The sequence below is a fragment of the Akebia trifoliata genome, chromosome 12, assembly GCF_017979445.1.
Source record: "Akebia trifoliata isolate Shusen 1 chromosome 12, ASM1797944v1, whole genome shotgun sequence".
Taxonomy (NCBI): domain Eukaryota; kingdom Viridiplantae; phylum Streptophyta; class Magnoliopsida; order Ranunculales; family Lardizabalaceae; genus Akebia; species Akebia trifoliata.
The window spans coordinates 3,295,591-3,320,104 of NC_141386.1; the positions used below are offsets into that span (position 1 = coordinate 3,295,591).

At 35.5% G+C, this 24,514-nt stretch overlaps 2 protein-coding genes and 1 pseudogene across 5 annotated transcripts in view; 1 reads left to right on the forward strand and 2 right to left on the reverse strand.

Annotated features, from left to right (window-relative positions):
- LOC147388632 (DEAD-box ATP-dependent RNA helicase 15-like) overlaps positions 1 to 24,514 on the forward strand; it is an 83,468-nt pseudogene that overhangs the window by 55,944 nt on the left and 3,010 nt on the right. Inside the window, exon 2 of the transcript XR_015170592.1 lies at positions 24,025 to 24,143. The product of XR_015170592.1 is annotated as a DEAD-box ATP-dependent RNA helicase 15-like (transcript). The remainder of the gene's footprint in view (positions 1 to 24,024; positions 24,144 to 24,514) is intronic.
- Positions 663 to 10,078, reverse strand: LOC147388634 (uncharacterized). The gene is made up of 7 exons (XM_086418206.1): positions 9,782 to 10,078; positions 9,537 to 9,667; positions 8,760 to 8,860; positions 4,170 to 5,878; positions 3,200 to 3,235; positions 1,449 to 1,645; positions 663 to 1,351 (listed from the first exon to the last, which is right to left on the reverse strand). The coding sequence occupies exons 1-6, from the start codon at positions 10,076 to 10,078 to the stop codon at positions 1,454 to 1,456; spliced, it is 2,466 nt and encodes an 821-aa protein (XP_086274332.1). The 3' UTR covers positions 663 to 1,351; positions 1,449 to 1,453.
- LOC147388635 (potassium transporter 4-like) lies at positions 8,777 to 14,031 on the reverse strand. Of its 3 annotated transcripts, none has more exons than XR_015170876.1 (5): positions 13,190 to 13,252; positions 13,028 to 13,108; positions 10,521 to 10,635; positions 9,537 to 10,443; positions 8,777 to 8,860 (listed from the first exon to the last, which is right to left on the reverse strand). XR_015170876.1 is itself a non-coding variant. In XM_086419372.1 (4 exons), the coding sequence occupies exons 2-4, from the start codon at positions 13,067 to 13,069 to the stop codon at positions 10,265 to 10,267; spliced, it is 336 nt and encodes a 111-aa protein (XP_086275498.1). In that variant the 5' UTR covers positions 13,070 to 13,108; positions 13,190 to 14,031; the 3' UTR covers positions 8,995 to 10,264. The 3 variants fall into 3 exon arrangements, 1 of the variants encoding a protein (XP_086275498.1); XR_015170875.1 differs by lacking the exon at positions 8,777 to 8,860 and having other exon boundaries at positions 8,991 to 9,687; positions 9,782 to 10,443; positions 13,190 to 14,031; XM_086419372.1 differs by lacking the exon at positions 8,777 to 8,860 and having other exon boundaries at positions 8,995 to 10,443; positions 13,190 to 14,031.

A 24,514-nucleotide genomic window follows, 5' to 3' on the forward strand; every position in this document is an offset into this window, starting at 1 on the left:
AATCCAACAGAGTTTCACATTTAAACCACTAAGAACACTGAAGTTAACCAATAATTTTCAATGTATTCAGCAAATTCTCAAACTGGGTTTTGTTATGAAGTAAAAAAGTCTTTGGGTTTTGCTTAAAGGTGAAAATTAACTTCAACAGAAACAGCTCTGACAGAAATTGGGTTAAAACGGATGGATTAAGCAATACCTCTATAAATCTTTCACGTCTTTGAGAAGTAATAGAACGATTACTGGTGCAAAGAATAGAAGGTTTCTTCAGTGAAAAAAATATCAACTCCTGTAGCAAATGTCAATTGCAGAACAAAAAATAGTTTGCAAATAGATGCAACAGATTGAAAAACATTTTGGACTTCTGTATAAGTTGTGCTCAAAGAAATTGCATTTTGGAGAGATTTGAACCTCATGTTAGTAAACATTCAAAATCCAACTGGAATATCTCAACCTTGCAGTTGGATTTGAGAACAAGAATGCCATTCATCCACACATTGAGGAATGCAACTATGAATCGACTATCATTCATCCACACATCCTTAAAACAACAGATGCCCAGAAAAAAATAAAAAAACAATAATAAATTGAACCTTTATTGAAGCAATTCTAGTTCTTCAAATTACAAGTAATCAAAAGTTTAAGAAATGAGTGAGAGAACCTAAAACACTTCAAAATCTCCTGTTTGAAAGCTCTCCAAAGAAAAATCATCCAAAACCATCTTCACAGGATGTAAAAAAAGAATCAAATCCTACAATGGGCAGAAAATGTTTGTACTGAGAAATGACAATACCAATAAAAAATAATAATTTATAGCTGAAAAAGATAAATCTGAATGCAAAATATCAACCCTGCCATCTATTCCGTGGCCTCTTGGAGGAAATAATTTCCGAAAAGGAGTCGATCAGTTGCCCTGCCAAGCTTCTTGGATCATCAATCAGAATCTGGATATAGGTTTTCACCACCTTTCACACGGGATTCGTAGCTTCCGTCAAAGACAACAAGCCCACTGGAGCATTGCAATGGAGACCCACTAATCAAGGTTTATGAGTCACTGCTACCATTTGATCTCAATATCTCATTCTTCTCCATCCCATCAGAAGTGATGCCATCCTCAGCCCCAACAACTTGCCCTGAAGTGCACCCAATGCCTTCATCTCTTAAATACTCTACTAGTGGAGTTGGCGCTAGATTGAGATCAGGCACTGAGGTGACATTTATATCGAGGCTCACGTGAAACAAATTGAGGTTGGTCTTCTTTTCTAATTTGATGTTTAATCACATTGTTCCTGCCACAACATCCTTCAACATCAGCACTATGAGACGCATCAAAGCCAACCAAGAAGTGAATCCTCTGCAATGGAAACAAAGAAACAACTTTATTCTTGGTGTTTTTTTTTTTCTAATCAATTATGTAGAACCAAGGTATTGAGTTGATTTGGGTTTCTCACCTGTGTCAGTGATGTGGGTTGTCGGCATTCGAACTGGTGTTTAATGATGCATTTGCTTTCTCAATTGGAAGATAACAGAGTTTTTGCACCTCACTGGCAATTGAGAGTCTGCTGAAGATGCTACGAGCCATCACGGCTGAGACTCCATTCATTGGAGACACTTCTATTTCAAGTTGGCAGTTTCTTTTCCTTGAAAACTGGAAGAGAAATCAGCACAAAACAAGACGTTTCTCAGCAAGAAAATTAATGTGGTGGACAATTCACTTTTCATAGTATATACCTCATAAGCACTATGCAATGGGGAACCATCCAATGTCATGATCTCTCTTCCTATCCAATGTAGGATTATCGGTCTCACTTTTTTTTTTTTTTTTAATTCTAACATTTGAAACTTTATTTCTCTCCAAAATTGTTTGAGATGCATAAAACCAACTAAATTGACAAGAGTTGGAGAAAATTGCAAGTTGAATGATCTACTGGATGCATTGGACTCCCAAAATAGAGCGATCGGACTGATCAAATTACTTTTGGAGTGTCGTTTAAGACAATAAGGAGAAATGGAGTGTGATTTGCACAGGTTGACTCGTTACAAGGGCTTCAAGGAGGGGCATAAAAGGACTCTTGTGGAAACATATTTGGACAGCAGAGGAATTGACATTAAACGCACCAATATCGTTATCATTTAATTTCATATATCTTGTATCTGCATGTTATTACAAAACAAATCACTTAATTTCAATGTCACTTCATCTCTGGTGAGTGTTATAGAAACTCTTTGGGTAAACTGAAGGTTAATGGAAACAAAGTTTAAAAGCCATTGTCCTGATCAAGAGCAAAAATCAAAACTGTCTCGGCCAAAACATTTTGAGATGCTACGAAAATTTAAACTATAAATGAAAGAGTTAGATCAAAAAACAAGAACCAATTAGAAGAATAGAATGGAACTCTTGCTTTGGAAGGTACCCATAGCAAGGAAAACAACAATATTGTAAAAAAACAATTCATTTAGCACCCCCACCCTCCATCCCTCCAACCTTGAGGAATAACTAACATTCCAAAGTACCAAATTTTATATGTGAGCCATTTGTGAAACAAGATGGTCATCAAAATCACATAAACAGCTACTTGTCCTTCTTCCATAAAAACATGACCCCATAAAAATCAAATATTCTGTATGACTGTTAATACAAATCAAATCAAAATGTGATTCATGCAAGGAGACATGTCTGAAGCAAGATAGCCATGAAACTCAGAACAGCAACTACTGGAAGGTCTTCCATAAAAATCAGATCCCGTTTCTTCTGCGGTTCCCATTATCATCAGGTCTTCATCATAGCATATAGACAAGTTTCGTAATAATATGATGCCCCCCTCTTACACACGCCCCCATCACAGAACCGCAGATCATTTGCCTCGGGATACACAAGAAAATTTTATGGTTATGCATATCCCGAGGAAATGACCTGCGGTTCTGTGATGGGGGAGTGTGTCAGAGGGGGACGTTAGAAAATCATTATTGTTGAGAGAATAAGATCAAGAAAGTTGAAACATGGCGTGACAGTGAAAAAAGAAAAACAGCTCTTCTATAATAATCAGGGTCTCTTAACAAGTTCATCTGTGATTCCCTTTGTTATCCTCTACAAAACAGATATTATGTCTGAATGTTAGAAATAACATACTATAACAATATATATAAATAAAAAAAGGTTTTGAAGGTTCCAGAACAAATAAAAATTAGAGAAGTCAGTCACCTCTTTCACTTTTAACATCAACCAACATGCATTATCCTGCAATGTATAGTTGAGGGAATAAGATCAAGAAAGTTGAAACATGGAATGGGCAGAGAGCTCCATAAAATTTGCATATATAGAACACAATTTTTTTATATTACTAAACCTCATATAAAACTCTTCTTAATTGTTAACTATAATATGCCACCTTTAACACTCCACTTCGATCATACAATATACATTTAAAAACTGAAGGAGAGACTGACTTGCGCCAGTTCCAACAAATGGAAAAGCTTCTTTTGCCTTTTTTACTCACTACAATGATGGACAGCTAGACACCCAAAAAGTGGAGCCCTGTGATGCAATGATGATCGAAGATCTGTTTTCAAGAGCAGAGCCCTGTTTTTTATGGAAGACCTTCAAGAAGGAAAACAAAGTAGTAGTTGTTGACGTTGTTTCAAGACTATCGTTCCAAGATTACTCATATATGATATTTGGTACTCTTGGGGGGCGGGGGTTGGTTAGATTCTCTGTTATAAGTTCATCTGTTGAAGGGGAAGAAGAAAGCATCAAGTGTAGCGCTTAACCGGAACGACTATTTTATTTGATTGTCTAGCTGTCCATCATCTGATATTTCAAACAAAGCTTTCCATTCTTGGGCCTGTGAGTGAAGTGTTATTTTGAGTGTCTAGCTGTCCATCATTATATACTTCTGTGTTGTATTGGGAATCTATTTGAGAATACTATTCTCCCATCATCTCAACCATTGGCATGTGATGTGATGATGAGAGGCAACCTCAAATCGGGGATGATGCAATGCAACCAATTAGGAGTTGTTTCTTTTCTTAATTCAAATGTAAAATCTTAATTAATTAAAAACAACCAACGAACTTGACCTCTCTCAGATCTCGGTGGAGCCACGATGCATGCCTATAAATGAACGAACGCATATTTTGGGGATGTGTGATATGATGCTCCAGTCTTCTCCTACCTCCTTTCGGCAACGTGGTCCCAAAACAGAACAACTTATGATTCTCAATTCTTGAAGAGAGGTGAGATGTTGCAGCTCCTTAGACATGCACTTCAAGGAATGGCAGAGATTGATATGCAAACTTTGGAGCGATGTAAGATGAGCCAAGCCTTCAGGGAGTGACAAATGTGGTGATCCATGGATCTGCAGAAACTTGAGATAGCTGCTATTGTTACAGTTGGTGGGAAATGACCTTGAAAGAACACCTACATCCCCATTTAAAAATAACTCTTCAAGGAGTAGAGGAAGGCATGGTGTCCAACTCAATTTTGGGCAATGAGAAATGGACAGTATCCTTAGAGAAGCAAGGAAGATGTAGTGAGGCAGCTCCTTTAACTTGCGGCATTCATAAAGTGTTAATGAGTGGAGAAGTGGCATGATGATGATTACATCTCTTCCAGCAGCATGTTCTTCTTCTTCTTCTCTTGTCAACATCTCCGAGTCCTCCCACTCATTCATATACGACAAACTAAGTTTCTTCAACTTTGGGAATGCAACCACAACTCTTGATTCTCCACCCCCTCTTTTTGTACCATCATCAACATCCACATTAATTCCTAAAAACTCAAGACCTACATGTTTAACTGATTTCATTTCTTCAATTTTGAGGCTTTCAAGGATTGGTAAATTTCCAAGAGCTGGCAAAACATGTACCCTTGGAAATCTAATAAGGGTTAACTTACTGAGACATGGCATAATCACTCCATCTTCTACCCTCAAATCCCACTCCTCCAAGTTAGCCATACCATCGATATCAAGTTCTTTCAATTTTGGGGAAACTGTCGCAAGACCATCACTACCAGCAATTCTACCAAACTCCTGACCCATGAATTTAACCCCATCCATGTTTTTTATTTTGAGTTTTTGAAGAAATTGAAATTGCCCAAAAGCAGGAACTTGCACACATATCTTGCAATCAACTATTTCAAGAGCAACGAGATTGGGCAACATTGAATCATCCACCCACTTAGGGAACTTAGAACCAAGGTACCTTTGCATTCGAAATTCCTCTAAGTTTCGATGTGGTTGGAGACCTTCCAGCACACCCTCAATCCTCTTTATCTCACCTTCTCCCATATTTCCCAACTCATCGCACTCAAATATCAGTTTCAAACCATGGAGATGTTGCTTATTCTTTAATTGTGCTTCATTAGCCTCATTTACATCCTCCACTCTTTCCAACCCAAATATTTCTAGATCCCCTTGGAGGTGGTTGAGATATTCTAATTCTCCAATTTTGCATCCACCTCCCCTCACATCGCCAACAATGAACTTAGACAATGTTCGAAGGGAGCTTAATCTACCAATTCCTTGAGGCAAGTAGCTTAGTTCATTAGTTCCTTCAATTTCAAGATGCCTCAGATTAATCATTTTCCCAATCCCTTGAGGTAGTTTACCTAGCCATGTACAACAGTAAAGTTTTAATGTCTGCAAATTATACAATCTGCTCATTGTTTCAGGCAATTCCTTCAACCTTGTCTTAGACAAGTCAAAGTATCTTAGATATATCAACTTCTCAACCTCATTTGGCAATTCTTCTAGATGGCAATTGCACAAAGATAGTTCTCTTAGACATGTCAATTGACAAAACAAATTAGAAAGAGCTGGAACAGAGTGTGATGCCCATGAATGTCCATCGATGATGAGAGTGCGTAGATTCTTTGCCAACCCTAATTTGTAGTATGTATGATTATTAAGTATTAATATTACATCATATATTATTGTTGGCACGTGGTGTGTATTGCACCAACATCTCTCCCATACATGCTAATTTTACAACTGCACACATGTAAAGAAAGAGTCGTGTTACTGGGGCGCAAAAGCAGATCCTCTGTAGCACAGGTTTCTTGTAGCAATCTCTCCATGAATGAGAGAGAGTCATAGTATGAAAAAATAATATCTCAGCCCTCTTTTGATCATCATTTAGATCTAATTTATAAAATCAAAAAAAAAAAAAAAAATCAAAAAATAAGTTTTTATTTTATTTTATAGAAATCCAAGTCTTTAAAAATGAACAGGTAGTGAACCCTCAATTTTCAAAGGTGGGATTTTAATGTATCATTGATGTGGCAACCGTTCAAACATTGCTACAAGGTGCTACAGGAAACTTATGCTATAGAGGATCCGCTTCCTTCTAGTGCCCACCATATACGCTCATCACACCTACTTAAGTTTTTTTTTAAAGGAAACTTACTTTTTTGATAGATATTGTTCAATAAGTTCAGATCAAACTTGTTTTAGAAAATTCGGTAGGTACCAACCGAACATTACAAAATCAATTCGGTGGACGCCTACCAAGCAAAATTTTCTAATGTTTGACAGAAAGTTACGTCCAACAGGATACTTATCGAATCTTACAAAATAAGTTCGATTTAAACCTATCGAACAATATCTATCAAAAAAATCTATAAGTTGCGTAAGTTTTGCGGAAAATCCCCTAAGTGAAGGGTGAATCTCCATTTCATGTGTTGAATATGATGGAGTTCTGGTTTGGTACACTGTTCAATTTAATTCTCAAAACATGTTTTTACAGTGAATTCGTTACTTTTGTAATCTACGTCACTTTTCATATTACCCTAACAAGTACTAGGATAGGTTTGCAATTTGATTAATTTCTTGGAAAAGGGCTATTTTAGTAATTTTGATATGCATACATTGGAGTCAAATAATTTCTGGTACCTTTTTTGCCACAAATCATTGTTGATATGTCTTAAGAATTTAGATGATTTATTCAATTTTTTTGCAATGCAAATCATTTGCATTAATGTTAGGGGTAGCAATCTTAACACGACACAAAATTAATGGGTTTGAATCATAATAGTGTCATCCCGTCTAACATGATTATTAAATAGGTCGGGTTTGGGTTAAGGGTGTCAACCCATTTTGACACATTTTGTTATTATGTCATTAACATGTAGTTTTAAATATATCAACAATTATTTTAAAAAATTTAAATTACCTATTTTTGGTGATAATAGCTAGTTTATATTTTGTGATACTTAAATGATGATGGTAGATATCAGTTTATGGTTATGTGACTTTATTTTTAGTAATGATATTTTATTTTTGGTGGTGGAAATAGAAGATATTTTTTCTAATAAAGATTAGAATTTTATTAAATACGTTATACATGGGTTGGGCCAGGTATACCTATTTATAAAGGGGTTGGATTTGGGGTTTAAGTTTTTGACATGATTATTGAATGGGTCGGGTTTGGGTTGGGTAAGGTAAATTTTCATAATACCCTTACCTCAACATGACCCAACCCATTGCCACCCTATGCATTATATAAACAAGAACCCATAAAATTGATTTCAAAAAATAATTTGCATTTTGCAAATGATTTGAAACATACCAAGTAAGGCCTAAGATGCAGAAAGAATATATTTATATTATTTATTACATAAATTAATTATAAATATTAACAAGTGAGGTTCGCTTAGAACTCAAAAGATAATGTGATGAAGTTTATGAAGTACTATCACACTACAACAAATATGGAAATTAGGAACGGTTTATTACCGTTCCTAAGCCACTATGAAACGGCTTGAAGACCGTCTTTAATTGAGGCGTCGTTAATGAGGTTAAACGGCTGAAAGCCGTTCTATATTTCATGATTTGGAACGGTTAAAAACCGTTCCTGATCTCGGAATTTGGAACGGCTTAAAACCCTTCCTAATCTGTGTCTTTATATAACAGCACACAACAACCCAAAAAGATTTGAGACATCGGATTTTATAGAACTGATGTCCTATGTCTGAGACTTTAGACATTGGTTATAAACCAATATCTAAAATTGTTATAAATTGATATCTAAAATTATTATTATTATTATTGCTATTTACCTATTACCCACGGTTAAAATAAATCTAAATAGAGAATATCGAGGTTCTCTATCACATTAATTTATACACAAAAAGAGTAGCAATGAGTCATAATTTACAAATCCAAAATTACAATGCATCGATAAACCATTCACATCATTACACAAGCACAAGTGCTTACAAGAAAGCAATGCCATCACTCCCATCCCTCCCTATCTTCTTTAAGATCCCACAATGCCCGCAACTACCATAAAAGAATTTTTTCGTGTCACCACATTGCATACTCTCACGATGAGCTTCCGCACCTTCAAAAGAGTGTTTGAAACAAGTGCTCCTTATCTTGAATTGTAACTTCCAATTCCTCAATAGTACCAAGCATCTGCAATTAAAAAAAGTGCGAAAATAGTGAACATTAAGCTTCAAGGAAGCCTAATCCAATTAGGCAGATCCAATTATATTACTTGAAAAATGGTCAAAAAGGAAAACCAAACTGAACAACCTTCAACTATCTAGTTGTAAATATAGGTTCAATCTATGTAGACATTTGCATCCATTACATATTGTTTGAATGGTTAGTTCATGGAAGGCAGGTAAGATTGTGCTATGTACCCACATTAATGTTCACTAAAACTGAAATATAGTGACAACCACAACTAATGATGTGATGTGGATTGAAAATACAGACTAAAACAAAGTTTATAAATAGTCAAAACCTATGCAGCCTTACCGAAGAATGTGTGGACTCCAGTGTTCTTTGTGACTGGTAGGGACTCTCCAGTACGGGCTGATTGATCGATCTTCAGTGGATCTCCTGAGAAACTTGCTTTCCTGTGTTTCATTTTTTTTTCAAGCATCATAATAAATATAACTAATAAAATGTTTACATCAGTTAGAGGTTGCAAAACGAATAAACATATGTATATATATAACTCTCACGAAGGAAATAGATAAATAAGCACCTGCCCTAGCCCCAGGAGAGGTTACTAAATGGACCATTAATAGACCGCCCAAAACTTACGCACTATATAGAAAGAAGTCCCTCTGCAATCACAGGGTCCTTTAAGTAACTTTTTCTCTTTGGAATGATCTTCTTTTTTTATACTAAATAATGGTGATTTAGGACAAATAAACATATTGGTTGAAATGTGAAGCAATGTGATTGAAAGAGCTATATAAGGGGATGTAGACAGTTTACATTAGTTAACTAATGTTGATGTTTTTATCTAACCAAGGATTAATTGTGCCCCCTTGTACAATTGGTAATAATTCTCACAGTCCAAAAGGTAAAGCCATTAAGGAGATTTCAACAACATGAACCCCATGGAGAAATTCACAAGACTAATTCAGAGGCTGTTAAATGCATCTCAGTTTCAGTAAAACTCACAAACTGCTATAAATTTAGAAGGATCTACAATTGGTGATGAAAAGAACTAATGATGACACCACATTATTAAAAGGCCACACATATCACTAATAAAGATAGTGCAATTAATTGATAACGTACCTTTGCATCAAAGAGTTGCAAATGAGCAGATTCAAGTAATGAGTCTTTCTCTGAAGTTTGGCGTTACAGCCAACATGTACTAGCCAAGCTTTGTTGCTAGAAAACAAAATCACAGCAAGATCATTGCACCTCTACACGTAGTAGGTCATTCCTACCTCAATAAGACTAATGTGAGGAATGATCTTGAGGAAAGAATAGGCAACGTCGATCACAAACTTTTTTAAAAATGATGAATTTCTACTTGCCTTTATATAAGAGTGGCCCATCACGTATGCGATACCCGCTTGTTTAGCTTCCACAAGGTCTTGGAGCTCCTCCTTGGCCTGAAGGTCCAGATATTCTGTATTTGGTATCTCATACCGAATAAGCCTTCTCTGCCTTGTCATAGGTGATTCCTGCTCATATAAGGATTGCAAGTTCTGCAGTGTGCCTGATTTGCTGCTCTGCACAGTAAAGGTTTCGTTGTTGCCTTCAAGGGTATTGGAGGATTCTGACATCACCAACCATGTTTGAGCCCTATCAGAATTCCGAATGACTGTCATTCGGCCTCAACAAACCCTTCAAACGTGCCAGAATCCTCAGCTTCCAATTGTATGAACTCAGCTATGCTCATCACAAGGTTGTTTTCAAAGTTTTCATCTGCCTTTGAGACATCTTTGTAACAATATCTAATAATGCATTTGTACATCCGATAAGTTTTTGGGCCGATCCGACCAATGAGGTAGCGTTCAATAATGAATGAAGACCTGACCATATATCGACCTTGACTTGTGGACAACCTTGACACGCGGGAAACAACCTAAAGCATGGCACTGTTTGACAATTGAGAATGTTGCAGAGATGACAGCTTGACTAGCAACAATTGCAGCAAGGGTTGCTACCACAAAAACCGGCCAAAACATAGGCTCTACACAAATGTAACAAGCAGATTAAGCAAAGCAGATCAGATAAAATGTTCCTCATCAAGTTTTTAGGGAAGCTTACTTGGAATTGATGCATAGAAGCTAATAGGTATAGGGGAGAAATTCTTTCTGAGAAATGCGGCCTGACCCATGTATTGAAGCACTAGACAAGGGTAAATAATGCAAGAAAACCCAATCTGCATAACAAGCAGAACATAACAAACAACTTAAAGTGATGATACAAGCCATTAAACTAACATAACAACCACTGCTTTAAAAACAAAAAAGTTCAGTTGTAGGGTGCCAAAAAGAATTAAAGCATAAAACTATCTCAAACAATTTGTTTAAAGCAAGGGAATTTTTGTAATAAAATTGAAACAGCTAGGTCTGCCGGGCAAATCTCTCTTAGAAAAATTGGCCAGTTATGTGGTTATATGTAAAAAAATATATCTGAAAATAAAAAATATAAATCTTACTTTCTAACCATGGGAATGGTTATATAACCGAACCACATAAATCTTGCATTTCTCGAATGTTTTAGTGTTTATTTCATTGTGTCATACATCAAGAAAACTAGATATCCATGCTTGGTTAGATAAATATTTTCCCATCTTGACTGAAAAAAAAAATTATTTTACTTATTAAAAAAATAAAAAACCCGCATGAGCAAATGTATTTTACCCGACCCATATGAATTGAATTGAAGGGACGACAACATGAAGTTTTAACTACAAACCAGCTCTCTCAGCCCATGAATACATGGATTTTGTTTTTGACTGAAAATCCAAGAAATTTTAGCTATTATCCTCTCCTACTTGCTTATATTACTTGTGGAAGGATTGGTTTTAGAAATATTGATTTAATAATATAATAGATAAGAAGATGGAAAGTAGATCTTTGGTTTTGTATCACGCCATTGACATAAAATTATACAAAAAGAATCAGCTTAAATTTGGTGATTTCTAGACCTTTGATTAGAGAATTTTACTATTATATACTCTGTAAATTTAGCTCCAAACCAATATAAAAAATGCTCATTTTTGTTTACTCAGAATTCAATCGTTGGATTTTGTGTTTAAGTGGTTGAGATCATATGTTTCTTCGTGAATCCATTTTCATGAGTATATATATATATATATACTCATATAAGCCCAAAGCATCATTGATCCAAGGAGCAATTAATCTCAATTTGACCCATTGAGACTCTTATCTCATTTCTAATTCGAATTAAATTTTGTTAGGTTTTAATCTAAAACCTAAACTGATGATATAGACTTAAATGAGATCCATCTGAGTTGAGTCTTATGAAGATTATGATAGAAATTTAAGTAGATTAGATTTTGTTTTTATTTAGGATTTTTGCTATTGCTATGTATTTTCTATATAAATCCCATTAGAGTTCATTTAATTCATTGAACAACTAATAGAAACATGATCATCACGCATACGGTTAGAATCACCAATCAAGCTATTTTTTATGTTTAGATCAACAACTAAAGAATGGCCAAACATGCATGTTTCAGTGAATGTAATCTGAAAGAGTTTTCCACATGGCAGACAATAGGGAGATGAAATTGGGACATTATATTCAAAACTCCTATAATAAGAGATCCGCAATTCCTCAATATTTTCTGTTGTTCACATTGAAATGCATGGAAACTGAGAGGAAGAACACAATCCCCACCCTTTCGGGTGAGACTAGTCCCACGGTCACATGTATCACCCCCTTGGAAAGTCCTAATTGCAACTGATTGAGTCGAGGGTCAATCGGACCCTGGAGGGTGCCCCCCCCCCCATTGTTTCGTGGGGTTTCAAACACTTGACGTACCCTTCCCGAGGAGCTTATCAAGGCTCAGCTTGTCAATAGGCCAACCCCTTTGTTAAATTCCCAATAACATGACTAGTGCTAAAGAAGTGTGTCTCAACTAATTTCTCCAACCATACTACTCGGAAACCAACAATGAGAACTGGAATAAATTAAGACTCACTAGTTATATTATCAGTCGGACTAGCAGGGTCACATCTCCATTATGGTTCGAGCTGGCACCACCAGAGCAGGTTGGTTTGTACCACTAGCTCTTGAAACATCGATTGATCAATCGAGTATGGGATGACAGAAGACATTTGTCTACTTGAAAAACATTGGGCAGATTAAACCATAGATCCTAACTACATTAAACATGCAAAAACATATTGCAATATTTGGCAAGCAATCCAGATTCATGGCTAGGTTAGGGCATATATAAATCCCTGAAAACCAGCACGAACCATAATCCAAGAGTCTTGTCAATCAAATGATCCTAAACATATTTAACAGCATAGATTGCAGGGACAAGCATGCAGCAGAATAATCAAAGTGTTATAACAAAAATAATGGGCCTAAGCTCAACTGTCAGACTGTTCACCCTTAATAATGTTCTGGCAATTCCAAGGTCCCCATTCCAAAAAGGAATAAGTAGAAAAAACAGAGAGGGTTTAGGGTTCTTTTACTTGATTTGTAGAATTATTGGTCACATTGAAATCTCAAACAAAGGACCAGTTGACGAATATGAAGCAAATGCAGTGGGCATTTTCTTCCTCGTTCAATACCTTCCAAGCCACTGCTCTCTTGTAGGAGATCGGCTTACCCATGCTCGAAAGACAGATACCACCTTGAAGACACGCAAAACCCTGCAAAGAAATATTAAAGATGATCCTAAACATCCTATCTGCAAACAAATTCCCAGGCATCCAAAAGAGTTCTAAAGGTACCTCATCCCACTGCAGATGATCCTAAACATCCAATCTGCAAACAAATTCCCAGGCATCCAAAAGAGTTATTAAGGTACCACATTCTGGTAAGTCAATTTTTGACTAAGAATATGTCCTAAGATAGCCTTGATAAATAGATAAATTGAGCCCCACTCTCCCTTGAAGTTTTAGATTTCTAAGATAAAATCTGTCATTCATCCAAAATACAAAGAATATCAGATAAATAATTATGTTGAAATTCCAATGTAAATCTGAACTTTGAGATAATAGAACAAACAAAACTGTGTTTAATCACATTTAAAAACCTAAATCTTCAATCCAAATCCCTAATACAATCTAGATAAAGAAAATAGAGATTAGAGATAGTACCTAGCCCAAGAGATCGATTGAGCGAGCGATTGAGCAAGAGAGAGATGAGATCGAGCGAGAACAACTGAGATCAAGCGAGCAACTGAGCGAGAGAGACGACCGAGCTAGCGACTGAGCGAGAGAGACAGATGAGATCGAGGGAGAGCGACTGAGATCGAGAGAGAAGATCGAGTGAGAGAGAGACGAGAGAGCGACTGAGATTAGAGAGACGATATCGATTAAAACCAGAAAATTAGAAAACGAAGAACATGAAATCGAAACGAAAGAAAGAGAAGAAAAATCAGAAAAATCGAAACATTAGAAGAACAAAGAAGCAGATCTTACGCTGGATTAAGCTTCTTGTGAGCGATAAAGCCTTTTGGAGGTCCTCTCATGGCGTCTTCACTTGAAAGTTGAAACAGAGAGACGATCGATTGAGAGAGAGACGAGAGTGCAACTGAGATCAGAGAGACGATCGATTGGGAGAGAGACGAGATCAGACAGACGATCGATTGGGAGAGAGACGAGAGAGGGACTGAGATCAGAGACAAGAGAGTGAGAGAGAGACGAGAGAGAGAGAGAGAGAGAGAGAGAGTCGAGTGAGAGAGACGGCTGAGAGATGGATCGGACTTTCGTTCCATCTAAATAAGTGGATATGGGTCGGATAAAACGGTTTTTAAAAATAAAACGGTTTAATACCGTTTTTTAATAAAAACGGTATACCGTTTACCCTTATGTTCCAATTTTACATTTTTTTTGTAGTGTCATTTCAAATCAGAATCTAGTTGGAGAGACTCATCAATCATTTGGTTCTGATTCAACTATCATGAAAGGCAATCCCTAATTTGCTTTAATTCTTTAACAATTTCGGATGCAAGAAGCAGAGGACTAATGCCGCATATTAGGACTATAATTTTGTTATTTGAACAAAACTACTTATACATCAAATCCCAATTCATGAGTGTATCACTTAATATTTTCATCTAGGATTTCAATGTGAAACAACCTTTTTATTGTGGCAATCTTTGAGATCATAGCATGCAATTAGTTGGTTTTTTGTATGTGTTGAAGGTTTTGAACTCACCATCATTATTAATTAGTCTCACTTAAATATTTTCCCTGAATTGACCTAATTTGTGTATTTAAAACACACCGATAGATGAAACATATGGAGAATTTATATATTCTATATTTTTCAAAAGTGAAAAAGAAAAAGAACTCTTGAAAATAGCTTATGATTTTAAAAATTAAAGAAATTTCTTCTTACAAGGATGTTATGGGGAATGCTAACGTCTAATACTTCATGATGACATTAGCATTGTCCAACACTTTTTTTTCCCTATATATCCCTCTTCATTTTGTCTTTTAGTGACAAAGACAAGTGCATATTAGTCTTTTACACAATAAATATATTTATTATGTCATTAATAAATGTATTTATCATGTTGGTAATTATTGTCGAAGCATTTATTTAATTCAAAATACTTAAATGCTCAATATTTATTATGTAAAAAGTATTTATTATGTAAAAGACTAACATACCTTTATCTTTTTTACTAAAAGACAAAACGAGAAGGGGTATTATTAAGAAGAAAAAAAAGAGTTGGACAATGCTAACGTCCCCATGAAGTATTGGACGTTAGCATTCCCCTATATATAAATAAAATTATCTTGTATAATATTTTTTTTACAAGTTCAACCAGTGATAAATGTGTTGATAACTGCTTGAATTGCTTATATTAATTGATATAGATGCATTGGTGTACCTTCGGATAAAAAATATATAAAAGATTATTGTTTTGAGAATTTTGCTTTTATTGGAAGGATCAAGAACAATAATGTCAGAATTAAATTATCCAAACTTCTCATTCTTGCCAGAACCCACTTATGTATTTTTCTAAATTGATTGATTTAGCTCTCGGTGATTTGAATATCAAGGATAGATTTACGTGTGAACGTATTGGGTTCTACCACTATCTGCTGGAGATTTTGAACATGTCAAACATATAAGAGAATTTTGTTTACTCATTTGCCCATGTCTTGTATATGTAGATTTTGAACATGTTAGACATCTAAGAAAATTTTGTTTAAAGGCAATGTCTTGTTTAAGAGAAAAAACAAAATTGTCTTGACTGAAACATTTTGAGATGGCACAAAAATTTTAACCATGAATGAAAGATTTAGATTGAGAAACAGGAACCAATTAGAATAATAGATTCAAAATATTTACGAATCCCTCCTGCATGTGCCCCGAGGATTATTTTGGTGCTGTAAGAGGACCGGATACCCCTACCTTGATTAAAAAACAAGCCAATTAATTTACAACCGCTCTCCCTCCCCTCCCATATCTAACACTCTCCCAATCATCAAATTTTATATGCGGCCCTTATTTTTTTTAATGGCTTGAACTGTGATGGATACTATTGGATTTGGTCAATCCACTTTTGGAGCATGCCCACTCGACGGGCCATTCCCGAAGACACCTCCAGTTCAACTTGAAGTGCACTAATGGGGCCATATCTTCGTGATCCATCTCTGAAACAAGATGATCGAACTCATAGAACCAATTACATGTTCTCCTTTCAAAAGGTATTTCATCAAAACATGGCCTTGTCTAGGGCAATTGATAATTTCATCCACGCTTCCCAAATCGATCAAAGTTTCATCTGTGCTTCCTAAATTGATCAATTCATGCAAGGACTTTTTCAAATAAATTATATTAAAAATGCATGAAGCTTGCAACAACAACTACTTGGATCTTTCTTCAAAAGTTCTTCCATGAAATTAGCTCCCTTTTTTGGTGTTCTAAAAGTTTCATCGGCTGTCCCGTTATCATCAATTATTTATCCTAATTCCTAGCCAAAACAGGTATTCTGTATGAGTGTGCACAACAGATTATAGAAGTATATAACCATAAAGATCTTGAAGGTTTCAACTACTAAGAAAATAGAGAAGTCACCTGTTTCACTCTTAAATTAACAATGTCCTGTTTTTTTTTTTCATAAAAGCTTTTCTTTATTCCTTACTCTTCTTTATGTTTGTTGTGTTCAAGTAATCAACATGGATGCCTTTAGAAAAAGGAAAAGAAAGAAGTTATTGGATTGGTTAAAATACTTTATATGTAATATTGGATTTGTTTCATTTTTGTTTTCTTTTTCTAATGTTGTATTTGTGTTCAGCGTGGAATTTGTTTAATGAGCTGTTTATAAGTGAAAATTTTAGATGATTGAATAAGGTTCTGTAATTCATTTCAGTAGCTGTCGGAGGAACCCGACAAGGTTCTTCATTAGAAGAAGTAGAAGGTATTCCTTTCTTTTTTTCTATTTCCATAACCTAAACACAATTGATAGAGAAACGTATATGTTAGTTCATAACACCAACACTCTATCAAACATAAGTGTTCGTTGATGTATTTCATCGAACACTTGGTGTGCACACCATCAATTATTTATCAAAACATAATAATACTACATAAGTGTTCAATGATGCATTTCTTTGGAAACTTGATCTACATAACACAAAGCATCGAACAAGCATTTGAGAGTATGTGGTTGTGATGTTCGTGGTGAGTGTTACGATGGTAAGCCTTTTTAAAAATATTTCTAACTTAATTTACACCTAAAATAAATTTAAGAAGATGTTGATTGAGGTGAATGGTTTTTAAACTCGGTATTTCGTCTCGTCTCGTTCAGTTCCGATACTGAGTCGTCTCGGACGAGTTTTCCGATATGTTTGAGACGTCTTCTGAGACAAATCAATAAATTGAACTGTGACTCGTAAATCTCAGTCAAAAAATGACTTTGTGAGTTGGTCTCGTTCAGCTCTGATACCAAGTTAACTCGGGCGATACGTCTCGGTCTCGAACGAGTTTAAAAACCATGTTGTGGTGTTCATGGTAACTCGACATGTGGTGGTGTTCGTGGTGCTCAACGTGGTGGTGGTGCTACTCATGCAAAATAAAATGAAAAATTACTCAATAGGAACTCCAACGATTGATATTGATGGACTCCGGCGGTTGTATTGTGTAAAAAATGATGAAGAGGGCCTCATTTTTTAAGGAATTCCGGCGGTGGTGGATGTTCCTATAACTGTGTTGGATGGAGGGAATCCAAACTATTCAAATTGAGATTACTATTTTTATCTGTTTTGAGGTTGTTCTATAACATCTCTAAGCTTTCGAGATTTAATTTCTTATTTATTGATTGATCAAGGGAATTGATGTCTCAAGGCCAGGGGAGATTGACGATGATCTCAATATTTAACAGGTAGTAAAAGCAGATATTAGTTTCCTGGAATGTAAATAGTTGCAGGGCTTGCACTTTTTTTCTATTTTTCTGCCTTCAGAAGTATCATTGTGCGCACTATATTGGATCAGTTACAACCTTTGTTGTCAATTTTAGATTAATCATGCATGAGAAATGTGAAATTTGATTTTGTATATCCATTTAATCAAGTCAAGTCAAACCGTGAGTCCAATGAATCAAATGAAAAATGCTTAAATTTATTAGTATTAAAAAATAATATTTTTAAAAAATAAAAGTATTTATGTTTTGTTCTCAACATTGTCGAGTTTCTAATTGACCCGTTGTAGGTTGATTGCATTAACGAAGATCAATAGCCAAAGTTTCAATACCCACCGAGGAGGACATGGCGTGGCTAGTGGTCGCAGTCAAAGACATGGCCAACAAAGGAATTTCTCTTCTCCTCAACAATATGTACACCAACAGCATGGTACTCGTCTTCATATTACATGTCAAGTATGCAATCATATGGGTCACTCTGCTCTCCAGTGACGACAATCATTCATATCGGCCCAATTTGGGCATAAATAAGTCTGCCTTCCATGCGGCTCAATCTATATATGATGATGCTTGGTATCCTCACTCCGGAGCATCAAAACATATCACAGCAGATCTATCAAATTTATCCCTCCATTCATAATATACTAGCCCAGAAAAGATCAAAATCAGCAATGGTTCAAGTTTGCCAATTAAACATATTGATTCTTCTAAACTCATTTCCAATAATGCTACATTTGATCTCCACATTGTTCTGCATGTACCTTCAATTTACCACAATTTATTATAGGTCAATCAATTTACAAGGATAATGACATTTTCTAATTTCATCCTTCACATTGTGTTATCAAGGATCGATCAACGGGGACTCCTATGTTGGATTAATATGGGATTTATCCAAATGTTTGAATGGAAGTGGAAGAAAAGTAAAAGCAAAAGTTAAAGTAAAAAAGTTAAAGTATGAGTTAAGTGGTTTGTTTGTAAGTTGTGATGTAAAATTGTAATCCCACATCGAATAAAAACAATTAAAGAGTGTAACTCTTATAGAAGCTCTCACATGGTACAATAAGTGTGAGAAAGGGTTTTGGACCCATTGGTCCGAAAACCTTAGTGCATGTATGCGTAGGGGGAGTGCAAATCTTCGGATTTAAACTTTAGTGCCTATGTGCGCATGCGATTCGAGGCGTTGTATCCTGAGAGACAGACATCCAAAGACTAGCACGCACAAGAGTGAAATCTATCTTAAGGCTATTGTGTCCAATACAAGCCTCGCTCATTTCAACATTAAGATAGTATTTATAATTTATTTTGTTTCTTTATTTCACATCATTTTTCTGTTTATTTTTCTTACATCACATAAATAACATCCTATACTACATGGGCGGACTAAGGATGGATTATATCAGCTGAAAGTTGCAAATAAATGAGCAAATACAAGTACACTTTCAGCATTTTTTGGCGAAAATATACTAATTCATCAGTGGCATAATCACTTTGGACATGCAGCTATGCATACAGTTAGGCAAATAATATAAAAAAATAGTTTACCCATTTCTCCTAATAAGGGTGTTTTTGTTTGTGAGGCTTGTCAAAAAGGGAAAAGTCGTAGACATCCCTTTTTACCGTCCTCATCTATTAGTAATGGACCTTTAGGTTTAATCTTTTTTGATGTATTGGGATCAGCGCCAGTTTTGACATTAGAAGGCTACCAATATAATGTTCATTTTTTGGATAGCTTTTGCAGATGTACATGGATCTTTCCTCTTTCTCATAAATCGGATGTGTTTGACGCATTTCTTAAATTCAAAGCATTAGTTAAGAATTATTTTGATCGAAGCATTAAATGCTTACAGACAGATTGGGGTGGTAAATACCAACGTCTATCTCCTTACTTGACCTCATATGGTATTAAACATCGGGTATCTTGTCCGCACACATATGAGCAAACACAGACATATTGTTGATACGGGTTTATCTTTATTTGCGCATGGATCAGTTCCATTGGAATATTGGACTCACACTTTTGAATGTGCTATCTGTATTATAAACAGATTACCTTCTTCTGTCATTGGAAATGAGACACTAATTGGAAAATTGTTCAAGATCAAACCCAATTACTCATTTTTAAAGGTTTTCGGTCGATCAGTGAAGTGTACATTCCTTGGTTACACGAAGGATACAAATGTTTGAATATGGATAATGGAAAACTCATCCAATCTAAACATGTTATATTTGTTGAACAACGTTTTCCTTTTGCAAGCCTTTCAAACTCCCCTAATACACCATCTTCTGGTTGTAGTCAACAGTTGCTAACACCAACACTGCCACCAATTGTGAGGTCTCCTATCTCCTTCAATACTGGCTCCACTTCAGTACTTACACCCAATTCTAATGCAACAAATGATGACTCCCTCATGGACTCAACTCAATCTCCTCATACCTATTTGCCTCAAACAGACTTGAGCCCACCCACTGTGGGTACTACTAGCTTACCTTTATCAATCCAAATTCCTCAACCAAATAACCTTCTTACCCATACCACTATACAGCCAACTCCACAACGAACACATATCATGCGTACAAGAGCGCAATATGGAGTTTTCAAACCAAAGGCCTGTCTTTCTTCAAAATATCCTATCCCTCTTGCCCTTCTTGCTAGTCTTGAGTCTGATGTAAAATGAGTCTACTTGCTTTTCTCAAGCACACAAACATAAGATTTGAAGGAGTGCAATGAATGATGAAATAAATGCTCTTCTTCGCAATGGCACTTGGGTATTTGTACCTCACCAACCTAGCATGAATGTAATTGGCTGCAAATGGGTCTATAAGGTCAAACAACAGGTAGATGGATCAATTATAAAACGCCACAAAGCTCGACTTGTGGCCAAGGGAGACGCTCAACAACCAGGTATTGATTACATGGACACTTTTAGTCCGGTTATATAGCATACCACTATTCGTACAGTGATAAGCATTGTTGTTTCTAATGGGTGGTCAATCTAACAACTCGATATTCATGATGCTTTCTTACATAATTACTTGAGTGAAACAATTTTTATGGAACAACCACAGGGGTTTATTGATCAAAATCGTCCTATTCATGTATGTCAATTACAAAGATCGCTCTATGGTTTAAAACAAGCTTCTCGTGCTTGGTTCCAACGTCTCAGTGCCTTCCTTATGAAGCTTGGTTTTGTAGGATCTAAAACAGATGCTTCTTTATTTGTTTATAATGAGGATAAGTGCGTGATCTATATTCTCATTTATGTGGACGATATTCTCTTGACTGAGAATGACATTGGATTTATGCAGATGATCCTTCAAAAGTTGGGCCAAGAATTTGCTTTAAAAGATCTGGCCCATTGAAATTTTTCTTGGGCATGGAAGTAAAGACTCATGATGACAAGTTGGTCTTATCACAGCGTTAAGTATATTTTGGATTTGTTGCAACGGACTCAAATGGATAAGTCCAAACCCATTTCGACCCCTATTTCTTCAACAACAAAGTTGTCACTTGATTCTGGTAGCCCACTTGATGATGCAACACTTTATCGCAGCACAGTTGGCACTCTTCATTATTTAACTCTTACCCGACCCAACATTGCATATAGTGTCTAGGGGTACACATTGGATTGGGTAAATCCGAGAATCGAACCAATCCGAAGCCTTTTGGATTGGATTGGTTCGGATTGAGCATGATTTGGTTCGGGTACGGATTGTATATAAAAAAATCCGATTGATTTGGTTCGGTTCCGGATTAGGGGTATAATAGAACCGAACCAATCCGAGAACCAAAATAATCCGAAATATATATATATGTTACAAAGAGGTAACTCATTAAAGTCTTTAACTTTATCTCCTCTATTTTTTTCTAACAAAAACTCATAAAAAATGCACACAAAGTTCTCTCTCAACTCTCAAATGAATCAACCCATTTATGAAAAAAAAATTTCAAAGAGTTTGATTCATTGTTTTTTTACGAGAACCTTTATGCCGTATTTGTTAGATGAAATGTACTATACGAATCTAGGTTTGGATTCGTTAATCTACCATTTATGGATTAGTTTTCTCACTAATCCATCCAAAATACCAATTTTAAAATTGTAATTTTTTTTAGTCTCATTGAGTTTTCTCTAATTTTCAATTTATATAGATTTTAGTCATAATTTAATCATAAAATCATTTTCAGTTTTTAAATATTCTGATCCAAATGATTCCTTTTTTGAAAGAAAAAATACTTGTTTTTCTATTTTGAAAGTATGAGAACCGATAACCGATCCGAACCAAGTTTGGTTTGGATTGGTTCGGATCTATAAGGTAATTGGATTGATTCGGTTCCAAATTTGTAGAACCGATCATATTTGGTTCAATTCCAATTTTGCCAAAATCCGAACCAATCCGAACCATGTGCACCCCTAATAGTGTCAACAAAGTTTGTCAATTCATGCATCATCCTACATTAGATTACTGGATTTTCGTCAAAAGAATTCAACGATATCTTAAAGAATCCATTTCATATGATCTTGTTTTCTATCATTCACATAGTAAGAAATTATCAGCATTTTCAGTTGCCGGTAAGAAATTATGGGTCAGTTTTATTTTATTTGGTTTGTTGTGTTTCTTTTAGCTCTGTTGCGTATAGGTCTTATCAACCTCCTTTGTTTTGTAACAAAGTTCGGGTTCAGAAATTGTTCGGCAAAGATTCAATTTGATTATTTCAGATAAGTTTCGAAATGTTTTGTAAAAATTTTGGGAACAAATTCAGGGATTATGCAAATGATGTTTTTGGTTTTCTTTCCAAAATCTATTGTCTTCAACGTCCCTAAAATCCTTATGTTGTTGTTGAGATTTGAAGGTTGAAAATGATAAGATTTTGAGGCTGAAGAGTAAAAGTAACACCTTATTCGGTGATTTATCAACAAATCATCCATTATTTCATCGATTTGCCAATTTAATTGGCTGGATCCTTATTTGACTAATTCTATGAATTTTTGGAAAATTTCAGAGAATTTTGTGACTGGACTTCTCTTCATTCTTGATAAATTTTCATCTACACATAAAAAATTGGGTTGAGCTCGGGTTAGCCCAAGTTAGATAATTTTGGGCAGGTTGGATGGGTTGGGTTCGTTAAACAACCTTAAATTCATTTTGATCAGCAAATAAATTGTATATTTTAAAAAAGAAATACAACATAAAAAACAAAACTACTAGTAAATAAAATTGCACACAACCTCCAAATTCATCAAAATATTTAGACAAACCATACTAAAAGTATACCAATACCCACATTAACAATATCCAATTGTCCACAATTCATAAAAATAAGATAAATAAAAAAGTTAAATAAAGAGACATTCTCGATGGTGCCTCCCTTCACTCCTTAATATTTAATATCAACTTCGTAAATAAAATGACTCTTCATCGTCAAGAAATTTCTGCATATTATATATCAAGATGTACAGCAATGGCTCAAATAGAAAGAAAAGTCATTTTTTTTTTTTTAGTTACTACTTAATATAAATATATATGAAGAAATAGTTAAAACAATACTACTCTAGAACTAAATAAAATATAAAATTTATATGAAAATATTTATACATTAGTATATAGCATTGGGTTTGGGTTGAGTCGGGTTGTTAGAACCCTCAACCCAAATTGACATTGGGCTGAGATACCCTAACCCAGACTGCAGATTTGTCATGAGTATGAACGGTTCAGCACCTACTTACCTGATATTAAGGTTGCTGTTTTTTATGGTGGTGTGAACATCAAGATTCACAAGGAATTACTGAAGAATGAGTGTCCACATATTGTCGTCAGTACACCAGGAAGGATACTAGCATTAGCAAGAGATAAGGAACTCGGTCTGGAGAATGTTAGGCATTTTATCCTTGATGAATGTGACAAAATGCTCGAATGGGCTTAGACCCATAGCTCAGTTTGTTGACATTTTTCAGTGCAACTGAGGTGGTGGGTTCAAGTACAGCTGACCTGATTTGGTCTTGGGCTGTTGTTCTTTTGGTTGACATAAAAGTAATTCTGGGTTGGTTCAAGTTCAACTTACTCACCTGACGAGATTTTCAAGGCAATTCTAGTACTTTAATTTTTTCCTTAAATGTTTATGATTTTGCACATCCAATTTATTTGCTTGATATTTTCTTTCATCTCATGGCTATGTGTATTCCGTAGACATGCGGAGAGATGTGCAAGAGATTTTCAAGATGACTCCTCATGATAAGCAAGTTATGATGTTTTCCGCAACACTAAGCAAGGAGATCTGTCCTGTTTGCAAGAAATTCATGCAAGATGTAATGTCCTGTGGCTGGTACACCTCGATTTTAGAAGTTGTCCCTATAACTTCAACACTACAGACCATGAAAGTTGTCAGTAGTGCCATCCTGATTCCATGCCCTGTGTGCTCTGACTATCTTTCAGAAACTCTGGAGATATTTTTATTTTACGGAATTTATCTTGTTATTGTTGGGGGGGGGGGGGTGTTGTGGAAGAAAAATAGGTTTGATCCCTATAGTTTACATGTTTTAGGGGATAGCTTTCTGAGGCACTAGATCCTTTAAGAGTTCTTGGCATGGGGGGCCTTTGTTTCTGCTTCTTTCTTTGTTGGCCATAGTTGTTTGTAGTTGGGTTTAACTTGGAAGGGACTGTGATGGAGTTCATATCG

Excerpts from the sequence above, each read along its gene's own strand:
- LOC147388634 (XM_086418206.1), bottom strand. The coding sequence starts at position 10,078 with ATGACAGTCATTCGGAATTCTGATAGGGCTCAAACATGGTTGGTGATG. Across the intron at positions 9,668-9,781 it reads TGGGCCACTCTTATATAAAG|AGGTGCAATGATCTTGCTGT; the intron begins GCAAGTAGAAAT and ends TACTACGTGTAG. Across the intron at positions 1,646-3,199 it reads TGATGTTAAAAGTGAAAGAG|TTTTCAAGGAAAAGAAACTG; the intron begins GTGACTGACTTC and ends TTTCTCTTCCAG.
- LOC147388635 (XM_086419372.1), bottom strand. The coding sequence starts at position 13,069 with ATGGGTAAGCCGATCTCCTACAAGAGAGCAGTGGCTTGGAAG. Across the intron at positions 10,636-13,027 it reads AGAGAGCAGTGGCTTGGAAG|ATTGGGTTTTCTTGCATTAT; the intron begins GTATTGAACGAG and ends CTTGTTATGCAG. Across the intron at positions 10,444-10,520 it reads CTTCTATGCATCAATTCCAA|AGCCTATGTTTTGGCCGGTT; the intron begins GTAAGCTTCCCT and ends ACATTTGTGTAG.